Raw genomic sequence first — 14,309 nt, 5'->3', positions numbered from 1 at the left:
CTAGGACCCGTGGACACAGCCTTAGAATTAGAGGGGGTCATTTCAGAACAGAAATGCGGAGACATTTCTTCAGCCAGAGAGTGGTGGGCCTGTGGAATTCATTGCCACGGAGTGCAGTGGAAGCCAGGACGCTAAATGTCTTCAAGGCCGAGATTGATAGATTCTTGTTGTCTAGAGGAATTAAGGGCTACGGGGAGAACGCTGGTAAGTGGAGCTGAAATGCGCATCAGCCATGATTGAATGGCGGAGTGGACTCGATGGGCCGAATGGCCTTACTTCCACTCCTATGTCTTATGGTCTTATGTATTGAAGGTTGTAAAGAACATGGCACAGTTTCTTGCACTCCAAATGCTGGTGTGATTTCACATGAACCTGTTGGACTATAACCTGGTGTCGTCTGACTTTTGATTGTGCTTGATGGGCAGTAATTTTGTGCCTCCTTGAAGGGCAAGGTGGCACACAATACAAGGGAATAGATCAGAGTGGTGGAAGCAAGGATGTGCATATGAGTTCTATGGAATTGATGACCATTTGCATCATGGAACCATTTTGTGATCTGTCTGGGAACATTGGAGTGTGTGTGCATGTTTTTGCATTCTGCCCCTACTTAATTCCTAGCACAACCTCATTCTGTTACCTGGCATGATAAAGTCATGATGGCATGATCATGGATGAGTTTTTTTAAAAAATCCTATTTCCCCCTTATGTTCTTCTCTCCACCCCTCTCCCAACTCCTGACATGCACAAAGGCAAATACCCCTTTTGAGTTCCTACTAGGTGACACCCATAAGCTGTCACTTGCCCAGCCACAGAAGCCTTAGGAGGAACTAAACAGATTGAGATATAGTCTCATCACTGATTACGCCCTCCTAAAGACGTATAGCACAGAAACAGACCCTTCTGTCCAACTCGTCCATGCCGACCAGATATCCTAAATTAATCTAATCTCGTCCCGTTTACCGGTACTTTGCCCATATCCCTCTTAAGCCCTTCCTATTCAGTTACCCATCCAGATGCCTTTTAAATGCAGTTGTACTAGCTCATTCTATACATGTACCTAACTCTGAAAGCTCATTCTATACATGTACCACCCTCTGCATGATAAAGTTGCCCATCAGGTCCCTTTTTAAATCTTTCCCCTCTCGCCCTCTGCTTATGCCCTCTAGTTATGAACTTACCCAACCCAGTGAAAAGGCTTTGTCTATTTACCCTATCCATCTCCCTCATGATTGTATAAGCCTCTAAGGTCACTCCTCAGCCTGTAACGCTCCAGGGAAAACAGCCTCCACCTGTTCAGCCTCTCCCTATAGCTCAAATCCTTCAACCCTGGCAACATCCTTGTAAATCTTTTCTGAACCCTTGCAAATTTCACAACATTTACAAGAGGAGGGAGGCCAGAATTGTTCACTACAGTTGCGACATGACCTTCCGAATTCTATACTCAATGCTCTAACCAATAAAGGAAAGCATATCAAATGCCGCCTTCGCTATCCTATCCTTCGCTATTTGGGGCGGCACGGTGGCACAGTGGTTAGCACTGCTGCCTCACAGCGCCAGAGACCCGGGTTCAATTCCCGCCTCAGGCGACTGACTGTGTTGAGTTTGCACGTTCTCCCCGTGTCTGCGTGGGTTTCCTCCGGGTGCTCCGGTTTCCTCCCACAGTCCAAAGATGTGCAGGTCAGGTGAATTGGCCATGCTAAATTACCCGTAGTGTTAGGTAAGGGGTAAATGTAGGGGTATGGGTGGGTTGCGCTTCGGCGGGGCGGTGTCGACTTGTTGGGCCGAAGGGCCTGTTTCCACACTGTAAGTAATCTAATCTAATCTATCTGAGACTCTACTTTCAAGGAAATATGAACCTGCACTCCAAGGTTTTTTGTTTAGCAAAACTCCCAAGGACCTTCCCATTCAGTGTATGAGTCCTGCCATGGTTTGCCTTGCCAAAATGCAGCACCTCTCATATATCTAAATTAAACTCAACTTGCTGCTCCTCAGCCATCTGGTCCATCTGATCAAGCTTCCGTTGTACTCTGAGGTAACCTTTTTCACTGTCCTTTACACCTCTGATTTTGGTGTCCTTTGCAAACTTAGTAACAAGACCTTCGACGTTCACATCACATAAACGGCAAACGCAGTGGACCCAGCACTGATCCTTCTGGCACACCCCTTGTCACCTGACTAGATACCTGACTGCTCTTACCTTGGAGGCTTGAGAACAGTATGTGGTGAATCATCTTGGCACCAAAGACCTGGATTTGAGCCAAAAGTAAAATGTATTCTGTGCTAGGTTTAGAGGAGGGTAAGGTCACTCATCAGTTCAGAGAAGCACATTCCTGTAAATAGTATCTACAGGAAAGAAACATTACACATTAAGCTGGTTAAAATCAGATTCAGGAAATCGACTTTAATACAGAAGGTCCAAAGTTCAAAATTGTGACTTTAATAATGAGAATAACTTCAAGTGATTAGAATATTAAAGGGTACGGAGAAAAGCACAGGAAATTGGGATTAACCAGATGATAGGTACCATAATTAATAAATGACATGGCAAGGTTAGTCACTAATGACTATTCTGTCCATAACCGCTAAATATGCAAAGTAACAAGACTTAAGTTCTGTTTGTCAGTTTGGTTTGCTTGCTGAACAGATTAAGGGGTGAATTACAATTCTTTAAAGCCTCTGGTAACGAATGCTGTTTGTACCTGAAATCTGATGTTTTGCATTAAAACATTTGAAGACTTAATTTGTGCACAGAATTGCTGAGCCCTGGAAACTAAATTAACACTCGTGATTGAACGAAGTTCATCTGACTGCTTTTTTTTTTAATGAAAAGCCACTTGTATCCTGAAATGTATTTTTCTGTAATTTAAATCTGAGCACAAAAGTACTATTTGTTCATAAGCTTGGTTTGCCATTTTGAAGCAAATTTGTTATGCAGACTTGCATTAAATCTCTGCCAAACTTCACTGCTGCATATATTTGTAGTTTTAATCTCATTGTGTGATCACATCGTTTGAATTCAATCTTTTTGATGGATGAAATTGGCTTATTGCTTGTAGAGGCTTGAGTTCCATTTAGTTGATATGTAGTTGAATAACTTGAAACATGAGCTAGACATATATTTAAAACAAACCCAAAGTACCCTACAAATATAGTTCTGATACTTGTATTTACTTTAGCAGTCTACTTTTAAAACTAGCTTATGAAATTAAGTTCTAGTTTTTTTAATTGTGATTCCGTATTATAATAGTTTCATTTGATTTTGCCCATCTTAATTTTAAATCAAGTTTAACATGCTTAGAGATGACTCTTGCAGTGATCTATTTTAGTTTCATGTACTTATATATTTTTCGCACTTATGGTTTGAAATGTTTTGTCACTTCAAAATCTGCCTTGTCAGTTTTCATTGTAGAGGGAGTACAATGAACAGGGTTATCATTGTTAAAAAAAATCAACATGAAATTATATTCGAGTTAAGATTTGTTCAAATTTGGAATTTATTTCCTTTTCTGTTCTTTGGGCAGCTTTCGCTTTATATCAAAGGACAAAACTGTTATGAACAAATTCAAGTTATGTTGCATGTTCTTATTGAGAATTTAGCTTGGAATTGAGTGAAGAGTTGATTGGAAAGTTTCACGGCTAATGTAATTTTGTATTCTCTCAACTCAATGTCCCTTTTGACTGAATCACAAAGGACCAAAACACAGACCTTCACGTGAAGGCAGAGTGGAGGTACCGAATGTAATCTTTGGGTACTTCCTCTTCAATAGATATTTGTGCAAAGTCAGTGAAGGAAAAGGTTCTAGAGAAATTGGGTAGGGTAAAATGGGGATAATGGTAAAAGTTTACATTTCCCTGAATAGCATCATTCTGGGTGCAATGCATTTTAAGTTTCCTGAGGCAATTGAGTGTTAAAATATTGAGGAATTAATATTGCTACTGAATTAATATTAACTTTTGGTCTGGGTCTAACTGCACAAAGTTTAAAAATTGTGCGTAGACTGGGTTTTTCAGTACATGACTGCATATAGTGATTGGAGTTAATGAGTTTAAATGAGTTTTACAGGAATGCTTCTAAGGCTGCATGTTTTGGGTTAATATTTGTGGTAATATTAAGCAGAACATGTGTGTTTTATAGTTTTGTAGTTCTTTAAAAAGAACTCTTGAACAAATAGTTGAACGTTTTCCATTTCTCTTCTGTAGGTTTGATGTAGTATGGACAACTGCAATGTATTAATTGTTTCAATTGTGGTTGTCCTAGATGTGAAGCTTTGATTTGAGTGGTTATTTGAGCACAGAGGTACTTATTGACGTGGGAGATTGAAGTTGGGAGTTATACTTGTCATCTTTCAAGTTACATACATCTATTCCAAATAAAGGTTGGCTCTATTTTCATCCTTTGTCAATTATCAAAATATAACAATATTTATTTTGCTTGTTACAGGCCTGCTGCAAGGTGACCCAGCACCTGAAGTAGGAGAAGATGCAGTTGCAACTTCTGACCTTGGAGGTGGAATGACAGATGATGAACGAGAAGAACTGACAAATGAACTTGCTAAAGTAAGGAATGACAAGTTTTGGAGCTGACAGTCTCTTCTGGAAGTTTATTTCCCCTCCCCACCCCCAAATTGCAGTTGTTTAATTTCATCATTTAGATTTGTCAAACGATCATATTCCAAGTTCTGAAAAAATGTTAAGTGCATTCTCATTTGATTTTAGATCTTTCAATGTATAATCTATATTGTAAATCCAAATTGTATGGTGCCCTCTTCCTTAAAGTAGGATCGATGCGTGGGTGTTCACGTGCTGTATTACAACAGTAGTGAAATGCAGAGGTTTCCCCTCTTGCCAAGAAAGTGCTAAGTGGCGAAGTTGTCACTGTCAAACAGCAGCTAAGAAACTAGAGAGATTAATCATCTGCCTAAGGTACCTTTAGACTCCGATGGCTGACAAAATATAAGGTAATATTGTTTCTGGAGTGTTTTGTTATGTCTGTGTTTGTTAAAACGAGATCAGTGTGGAGTATTTTTTTCCAGTTGTTTTTAAAAGCTGAAGTTTTGAACAATAAATTTAGAGGATATAAGAAGTGAAGGAGCCAGAAATGGAGTGAAAGAGCTCAAGTGGTTGGAGCCTGAGCTCGGGCGAAAGACCAGAGATAACCCATTAGCTGGTGGACGAAAAGCAAGACAATTTGTTTTGCAATTCACAGTAGATTTTGGTTTTATTTTGAAAAAGAGCATTCATACAATCATCATGGTAGCAGTAATATCTGGAGAAAAAGGGTCAACAGCAAAGGCTCAAAATATAGAATGCATTTCTCTCAAATTCTTAATATAAAATCCTTGTGCAGTTAACTGTATACTTGAGCAGCCATTTATCAAAGCACAAAAGATGACTCTTGGTTGTAGAATTGTTAAGCACTGAATCCTCATGAGCAATGACTGATCCTAGCATTTGATATAATGTTTAAAAAAAAAATTCTGCGTTGCTTCCTGCGCAATTGTGAATTTGGTAAAATAATTAAAATAGAACTGCTTTCTTCTTTCGTAAAATATTCATAAGGATATCAGTTTTGGGATCCATATTTAGCCGGTCTGAAAATTCATTTCAGAGCTAGTGATTTTGCAGTAGGCTATTAAATTATTCCTTGCAAGAATGTTTCATTTCTCAGAGGGTGTGTCAACACTTCCTTGTCAACGTGAGTTGGTGTAGAGTAGTGCTAGGCAGGCAGGTCTTTCCATTGAGGTATGATTGCATGAAGAATCAGCTTGCTTTTAAATGGCATCTTTCTTTTTATCAATGTCTGACAGTGCTCAAAACTTAGTAATTACACTTAAAAAGTGAACTATTGTGCATTGACAAAGCAGCTGCCAGTGTGCATACAGCAACGTTGTCGAAGTGGAAATAAGTTAGGTCAACTTGCTTTTGAATTTTGCAATTGGCTGAAAAGCTTGAACTTCAGGCTGAATAGGGGAATTGACCTGATTGGATCTCTTGTAACTGGATAAATTTTTCATTCTTGTTATAAGATGACATGATGCTGCAGAAAAGTCTTCTGAGTGGAAGAAAGTGAGCGAAATTGGCCTATTTTAAGAATGTTTCAATACTTTCAGCTGATGACGTAAATGTTATTTTTAACCCAGCCCCATAGTATTGGACTCTGTCTAGAAATTGCCACTGTCCAGGAATTTTTAAATGAGCAAATACTGAGATTTGTGGTCTACCAGGTGAGTTTGAAGCAGAACTGATCAACATGCTTGGCCCTCATTACATAATAGCTCACTAATAAATATCTGAATTTCTGGTCACTACCTGCCAGCAGTGTCCTTCTGGTGATTTGGGAGAGAGTTGAGCTGAACATTGGTCTTTAGCTCCATATTCAACCTTTTTATAAAGACAAATTTGAAACACTTTTCTAATCCTGCTGGTTAGGCTGGATGTACAGCACCAGCAGTCTTCAGGGCAAGTAAATTTCAGGAAGAACATAGTTAGTTTTGAAGCAGCCTAGCAGAATATCGCTATGGGACGCATCTGTAAGAGAAATCAGATTGTGTATCCATGAATGACTGAAATTTACAGAACCAGATTCTGACAGTACCTAACATGAGAAGTCCTAATTAAAAATGGATTTGCTGTGATCCCACAAGTCCAGCAAAGTCCAAAAGGTTTTGTTTTGGTCCTATCCACTATCAGCCTTGTACAACTTCCATAACTATTCCTTGGTATGCACTGCTCTACCTCAGGAGCCAGAGTGGGATTGGCACTTTGCAGGAGCCAAAATTTTGTGTTCATGGGCTCCTCTTGAATTTTTCTTGAGAGTTCTGAGTTCTGTGGCTGCATTCTGGATTTTGGGTGCTACTATTTAAATTTTTTTTTTATTCTCTCTAGCTCACTTATCAGGTGACTCTGTCACATAGTAACAGTACCATCTGTTTGTATTGACCCATGGGATGTTTGGACATAGAGCAGAATTGGAATAATTTGACAGTATCTGCATTAAACTTAAAGCCACAACCCCACACAAGAATACTATTAATTTCCTAGTTATTATCATATTTGTGTTTGGCCAAGATGCTCATGAGCCAATGACCCACTTCTGCACATGAAAAGCCAAGACCCTAAATACACCTTCCAAGGTTACATTGAGTTTTTGTTTCTCACAGAATGGAAAGAGACCCTTCAGTCCAACTCGTCCATGCCAACCAGATATCTTGAATTAATCTAGTCCCATTTGCCAGCATTTGGCCCATATCCTTCTAAACCCATTCTGATGCCTTTTACATGTTGTAATTATACCAGCCTCCTCCACTTCGTCTGGCAGCGCATTCCATACGTGCGCTACTCGCTGCATGAACAAGTTGCCCCTTAAGTCCCTTTTTAAATCTATCCCCATTTGCAAGGGAGGGTGTCAAGGCAGGAGAACAGGTGATGGTAGAGGACTTGCTGTGAAGGTATTGATCCTTTAGAAAATATAGAAAAATCTTGATTTTTCTGATGGCAGGTGGAGATAGAGAAATAAAATCAGGTGTGTTTGTTGTGTTATCAGCCTCACACCAGCTCTCAGCAAGTTCATGCTTGCAATACATTTGAACTCCTTGACGTAAAACCTTTAAGTCAAATCCTACTTCTAAAATACGGGTGCAATCTTATTTACTATATCTCTGATCTTTAGATGGAATAATGAGGGGGGATCATCATTCTCGTGGGATCGAACACAGCCATTTCTGACCTATTGCCTCTGAACTGACTGCACAGTGCTGTCAGATCCAACCCTGATTTTGTAATCAAACCTGCCATTAAGTGTGCTGCAGTCATTATCTGGCACACTGACCTCTACAGAGGCTGAATGCCAGCTCTCTGATATATCTTCATGTTTGCTCCTCGATAATGACCCCATTTTTGAAGTCAGGCTATTGCCTATGGCTGTCACTAACCTCATCTCATCTGGTGACTCTATCTAATCCTGCCCCACAGAACTTTTCTCCATCCTGACTTTATTTTTATTTTTCTCCATGATCCAGTCTCTTTCCACTTACTTCCACCATTCTGCTGATGCTTTCGTGTATTTCAAAATTTCCATGGATGCACAATCCCTCTGTGTCAATTTCCATCAGGGCGGTCTCACCAACTGAGAGTACAGCTAGACGTATGGCTTGAAGTATTGCTTCTGAAGATTTGACTTGTTCAGTAGATAGCACAATTCTGCATCCTTTTGGAGGAAGACCCAAGGTAGAAATATTGGATGGACAACTGACGAGGGCAGTCGTGATGACTGTACCAAGGGATTTTTATATCCGGCAATTCTCAAGGATGACAGCTGACATCTATAGGATCTCTCTTCTGTTACAGGGAGAGTTCCAGAATTTTGAACCACTAATATTGAAGGAATAGTATCATTTCAAGTCAGGATGGTGAGTGGCTTGGAGGTGAACTTGCAGATGGTGTTTCAATGTATCTGTTGCTCTTGCAAATTCTAACATAGATGTCAAGTTTGCAAAGGGCTGTCTTGGTGGGATACTGCAGGGCATCTTTTTGGTGCAGAAAGTGAATCTTGAAGATGGGAGATCAGGTGCCAGTCAAACTGCTGCTTTGTCATGGATGTGCCAAGCTTTCTAAATATTAGAGCTGAATTCATCCAGTTTGCAGAGAGTATTCCAACAGACGATTGACTTGTGCTTTATAGCAATGTGATAATGACTAGAAAGTTTGTGCGCCCCCACCACCACCAATCCAGTATTGAAATATCTGGGTCTAAATTGTATTTTTTTTCACAGATCAAATAACAATCTGTAGTCAACAGGATCAATGAGTTCCAATTTTGATTGAAATTTTGATGATTAGAATTTTTTTTGCTATCTTTCAGGGGACCTCAGGGGAAGTCGCATATTATTAAAAGTTTTTTAATATCTTTACTCTGCAGTGTTGAACTTTCATCTGTTTTATATCTTAGGTGGAGGAGGAAATCCAAACACTTTCTCAAGTGCTTGCAGCTAAAGAAAGACATGTTGCTGAATTAAAGAAGAAGCTAGGATTGACTCCACTACATGAACTTAAACAGAATTTGTCAAAAAGCTGGTTAGATGTACAATCCTCCACAGCGTAAGTGCATAGTATAGCAATGGCCAATAGAATTGTGAATTGAATAAATTTATAAAGATTTGTCTATCTTTTGGTTTATAAAAGGGACTGGTAGACAGTTTGTTCTTTTTTTTTGTTCAAACGTCTGAAAATTAATATCATTAGCAACTAGGAGAAAATAATGGGAGATAAACATTCGGGTTTAAATTCATACTGGCCCAAATTTTGAATTTTGCTTGAGATTTCTCCCGTGTCTTTTCTTGCAATTTGTTATGCCATCATAGTGTTGAAATTGCTCCATAGAAATTTTGCTATTACATTTGCAGTTAGTTATCACTGCTTTTATGTAAAAGCTTGAGATCAAGCCCATTTTGTGAACTTAAACAGTATGTTTAAAGTTTATCACAGCACTATCGATCTTGGGTTAAATTAGATGCTTATAAAGAATGGGTGCCTCTACATCTGAATAGAATAGGGAAAAAGAATCTGCACCCAAAGGGTTTTGCAAGCTTCTGTTTTGTTGCGTTTTTCCCCTTCTGCTCAAGTAATGAAGAACCAGATTACTAAGAATCAAGCTCTGTTCTATTCTGTGCAGTGGCAACCTAATTTTAAAAAAAACTGTGGTCACAGTAAATGGGGTTTAGTGCCACGCATGGCATTCCACAGTTTCCTGGTAGCTGACCAGCTCACTTTCTTCCTTTTGAGACCTATCAAACCTAGCATTGTGTTGAGGACTTTGGCCATCTATCCTGATATCCTTTAGGTCTGGTGCTTAAGACCGATGGTGGGGAAAATGGTAAATTGAGAAACTCTATGAAAGCTGGCATACTAGTTATGGCACTGGACTAGTCACTAGTTGTGATTTCAGATCTAAACATTCATTCTCTCAAATTGCTCTGTAATAAATATGACTGTTGTGGTTCTGTTCGCCGAGCTGGGAATTTCTGGTGCAGACGTTTCATCCCCTGTCTAGGTGATATCCTCAGCGCTTGGGAGCCTCCTGTGAAGCGCTTCTGTGATCTTTCCTCCGGCATTTGTAGTGGTTTGAATCTGCCGCTTCCAGTTATCAGTTCCAGCTGTCCGCTGCAGTGGTCGGTATATAGGGTCCAGGTCAATGTGCTTATTGATTGAATAAGCACCTAGACAGGGGACGAAACATCTGCACCAGAAATTCCCAGCTCGGCGAACAGAACCACAACAACAAGCACCCGAGCTACAAATCTTCAGACAAACTTTGAATAAATATGACTGCAAGGCTTGTCCAGCATAAAAGACCAAAATGATTCATGCTTGCCCCTATGGGAAGTAATTTAGCAAGCAATTCCATTCCATAAATGATTTTTTGTTTTCATAAAAGATCCAACTGCCACCTTTTTTTTGTTCAAACGTCTGAAAATTAATATCATTAGCAACTAGGAGAAAATAATGGGAGATAAACATTCGGGTTTAAATTCATACTGGCCCAAATTTTGAATTTTGCTTGAGATTTCTCCCGTGTCTTTTCTTGCAATTTGTTATGCCATCATAGTGTTGAAATTGCTCCATAGAAATTTTGCTATTACATTTGCAGTTAGTTATCACTGCTTTTATGTAAAAGCTTGAGATCAAGCCCATTTTGTGAACTTAAACAGTATGTTTAAAGTTTATCACAGCACTATCGATCTTGGGTTAAATTAGATGCTTATAAAGAATGGGTGCCTCTACATCTGAATAGAATAGGGAAATTCTATTGGCCAATAGAGGGCAGCTACAGATGAGCAAATCTTGAGCTAATTGAAAGAAAACCCAGAATAATTTGGATAAATCCAAACCAGTAAGCAGAGTTGAGCTGTGGGAGCAAGGAAGCGCTATTCTCTACCTCCTCAGTTTCAGACTATTCAATGCAATTGAAGACATGATGAATCAGTTTCATTCACATTATGAAAGTGGTGACATTTGTGTAAGCTTATTTTGAGTTCACTGACCTGCTTTCGTTTTTCAATTTGTGTCCCGAGAGACATTTGAATAGTGTTTTTAAATGTGATAACGCATCCCAGATACTCAAGTGTTGAATAGTAAAATTAGACTTTGAACCCTCTAAAGTGATGACCAAAAATTTGGTCAAAAAGATAGTTTTGTTTAAGATGTTCCTTAAAACCTATGGGGTCTCCAGTTTTAGCAAGGGATTTAAATGAACAGGATCTAGTGCAAGGAAGGTCTTGGGCAGTGGTGTAGTAACATAAACAGCAGTTAAGTAACCTCAAGTTTATAAAGGTTAGAACCCAGGAAGACATCTGGGAGCACATTAGAGCAGGCAAGCCAAGAGTTAACAAAGGGGCTTTTAAGAGTTTGAGCAGTGGATGAGCTTAAATGGGAAACGTGAAGTGCTTCTGGACCTGCAGCTGAGTGGTCATGAACATGAGTTAACCATGATGTAATTGTCAATAATCTGGCTTCATTGTTAATATGGCACAAAACAAGCCATTTGACCCAAATAATTCATGACTGCATTTGGGCTCCACTTTGCTGCTCCCATCTATGCTCATTTGTATTTGCCATCGTAAGTTGCTTTCCTCCTTTATCCTCTCCTATTTGTCTAGCTTCCATATAAATGCATTTGTTACTTGCATCAATCGCTCCCAGCCTGTCATTCCATATATACTTTTAAGATATGATTTGATAAGTGTAGTATAATGTCCTTACTTTTCAATTCTATCTCTGGAAATAGAGGGCTTGTTTTGTCCTTCCTGCATTAATTTGCTCAGCTGTGGCATAATACTTAGTGGTTAGTTAAAAATCACAACACCAGGTTAGAGTCCAACAGGTTTAATTGGAAGCGACGCTCCTTCATCAGGTGGTAGAGGAGGGCTCAATCCTCCACTACCACCTGATGAAAGAGCGTTGCTCCGAAAGCTAGTGTGCTTCCAATTAAACCTGTTGGACTATATATAACCTGGTGTTGTGATTTTTAACTTTGTACACCCCAATCCAACACTGGCATCTCCAAATCATGACTTAGTGGTTAGTATGCTTGACCTTTGAGATCCCTTTGTTCCTGTACCTTTTAGATTTCCACTTTCCAAATAATAAGTGACCTCCTCATTCTTCTCACCAAAATTTAATACCTTACACTTGCGTACTGAGCTGTGAATGCCAGTTAAGTTATTCTTTGATTTGTATGCTCACGCTGCAAGTTGATTAATGACTTGTTATTTTGTTGCACTCCGCAGTGACTGACACCCCTCCCTCAAAAGTTTCATCACGCTTCAATTCTAAAGCCTAAATCATGGATATAAACTGTGACCAGCAGTATTTGCTGCACTGATATTTGTAGAACATCACTTCTCATCTTTTTTCGTGTCTGGGTTATGTCTTGAAGCCAACTAATAATCCAATATGCCATTTGTCCACTGCGTCCACATTTCCTAATGTTATCCATTAGTTTATTATAAGGCACCCTACCTAAGATGACTTTCGATAAATTGCATCTGCTTTACCAGTCTAGATCAGTTAGCAGGGAGAGGAATGGAATGGGTAGCTCGGAAATGATTTTGAGCATGGACTGAAAATAATGGCAGCTTAACACTTAGCAGAATAGGGAGTCCACAAGTAATATCCCTTTTGAGCATTGTTTTTCTTTAACATTGTTATTTGGACAGGAAATTATTACTTCAACGTTTCTTGGCAGCTGTATGTTATCTGACCCGATTGGTACCACTGAAGCAACCATTCCCTTTCTCAGACTGGATGATGCTTCCCAGCCTTCTGACTCGTGGTCTCACTGCGGCACGTCTGCCTGAAGTCTTCAACAGGGAGTTTCACTGACCTGACCATTGATCACCTGCTGGAATAGCTGCTTGCCCCTGGCCATGCTGGAGCTGCTACCTAATAGCATTGGCTGTTGCTGCCTACCAGGATCTGCATACTCCCGCAAAGCTGGGCTACATGGCTTACAGCCTTCAGTGAGATAGTGTAGGCAGTGATGATAATGCAGCAAGGATCAACTGCAGTGCAGGGGCCCAGAGCTCAGTGAGCAATGTCTCTCAGACCAGTGGCTCCCGGGTTCTATTCTGAGCCTATAAGAGGTAGTGTGATGAGAGAGTTTCATTTTCATTCATATTTAAATGTATTTCATTTTTAAGTTACTTCATTTCCAGATGTTGGAATTCAGTCACTTCAAATATATGATATTCCACTTCAACCTCACCTGCAGATATGATTTGTATTCTTGAGGCAGGTCCTACAGGAATGGACTCCTGTTTTATAATTGAGTTTTTAGGAAATTCAATGCTTTGCTTTTTTTTCTCAAAGTTTTCAATTTTCTGAAATAGAACTGCAACTTTTAAGTGAGCATATCCCGTATTTGATTAAAGGATATTTATCCTTATCCATGACAATGTCAGGTGGTAAGTACTCCTAACTTGACAGTGAAAGGGTTGATTGAATTAGGTGTTGTCAGTACGCATGAAAACTAATGCTGGACTTGCAGTTGATGACATGAAGGGGTAGACTAAGTGCTGAATAGGAGGGAACAAATGATGGTCCATTAAAGGACCCTGGAGGTTCTGCCGTAGGAGAGGGAGAGAAAGCAGTGCAAGTGAAACTATGGTTACAATTGAATATCACTGGAATCTAACAAGTGCAGTTTAATCCAGCTGGATGACAGTATTTTCGTTATCCAAACAAATTAAAACTTCAGGTGTGTGTTTTGGAATGTGTCAGTATCTCTTGGCATTTGTTTTTAAAAAAAGGGTAGAATTGTAATGTTTTTACTTTGTTTTATTGCCTTTCATACTTCGATTTTACGGGTACACTTGTGTTATACTAAATCAAAAAATTGTGCATAAGCAGGAGATACTTAAGTTCTGTGGAGTATTTCCAGCATTTTGCGTTTGTCGAATTTTCAGTGATATACATTTTGAGGTACGTGCTATAATGCAGAACCTTTTACACAATATAGCACCTCGAACTTCCGATCAAATTTTCATGTTCCTCTGTCTACATGTGAAATTAATTGATGGTGCAGTTTTGTTGTGATGTAATTAAACTTTCCTGCTGGTGATGCTGATATATCTCAATTTAGCTTTCCCAACTCCTTGTTGAAATAGCAACTCACTGGCATTTGTGCACATTGCAGTTTGCTATTGTCCTCTAACCTGCTTCATTCAAAGACTACACAAGGTCTTGGTTGCTTGGGTGTTTCACTAAAGTAGATTAGCTTGTACTATCATGTATCTTTCATGATTTTTAAGGGT

The 14,309-nt window shown here is 39.4% G+C and overlaps 1 protein-coding gene across 3 annotated transcripts in view; it reads left to right on the top strand.

Annotated features, from left to right (window-relative positions):
* The window catches only part of tpd52 (tumor protein D52), a 60,285-nt gene that overhangs the window by 26,565 nt on the left and 19,411 nt on the right, over positions 1-14,309 (top strand). For all 3 annotated transcript variants that reach the window (XM_043689100.2, XM_043689099.2, XM_043689101.2), the window contains exons 2-3: positions 4,442-4,557; positions 8,948-9,096. In XM_043689100.2, coding sequence (XP_043545035.1) covers positions 4,442-4,557; positions 8,948-9,096 — 265 coding nt within the window. The remainder of the gene's footprint in view (positions 1-4,441; positions 4,558-8,947; positions 9,097-14,309) is intronic.

This window comes from Chiloscyllium plagiosum, unplaced genomic scaffold, assembly GCF_037043375.1.
Source record: "Chiloscyllium plagiosum isolate Xiang-an unplaced genomic scaffold, Cpla_swu_hap1 HiC_scaffold_4, whole genome shotgun sequence".
Taxonomy (NCBI): Eukaryota; Metazoa; Chordata; class Chondrichthyes; order Orectolobiformes; family Hemiscylliidae; genus Chiloscyllium; species Chiloscyllium plagiosum.
The sequence above is the reverse complement of the archived record's forward strand: the minus strand, read 5'-3'. Positions and strand labels throughout refer to the sequence as shown.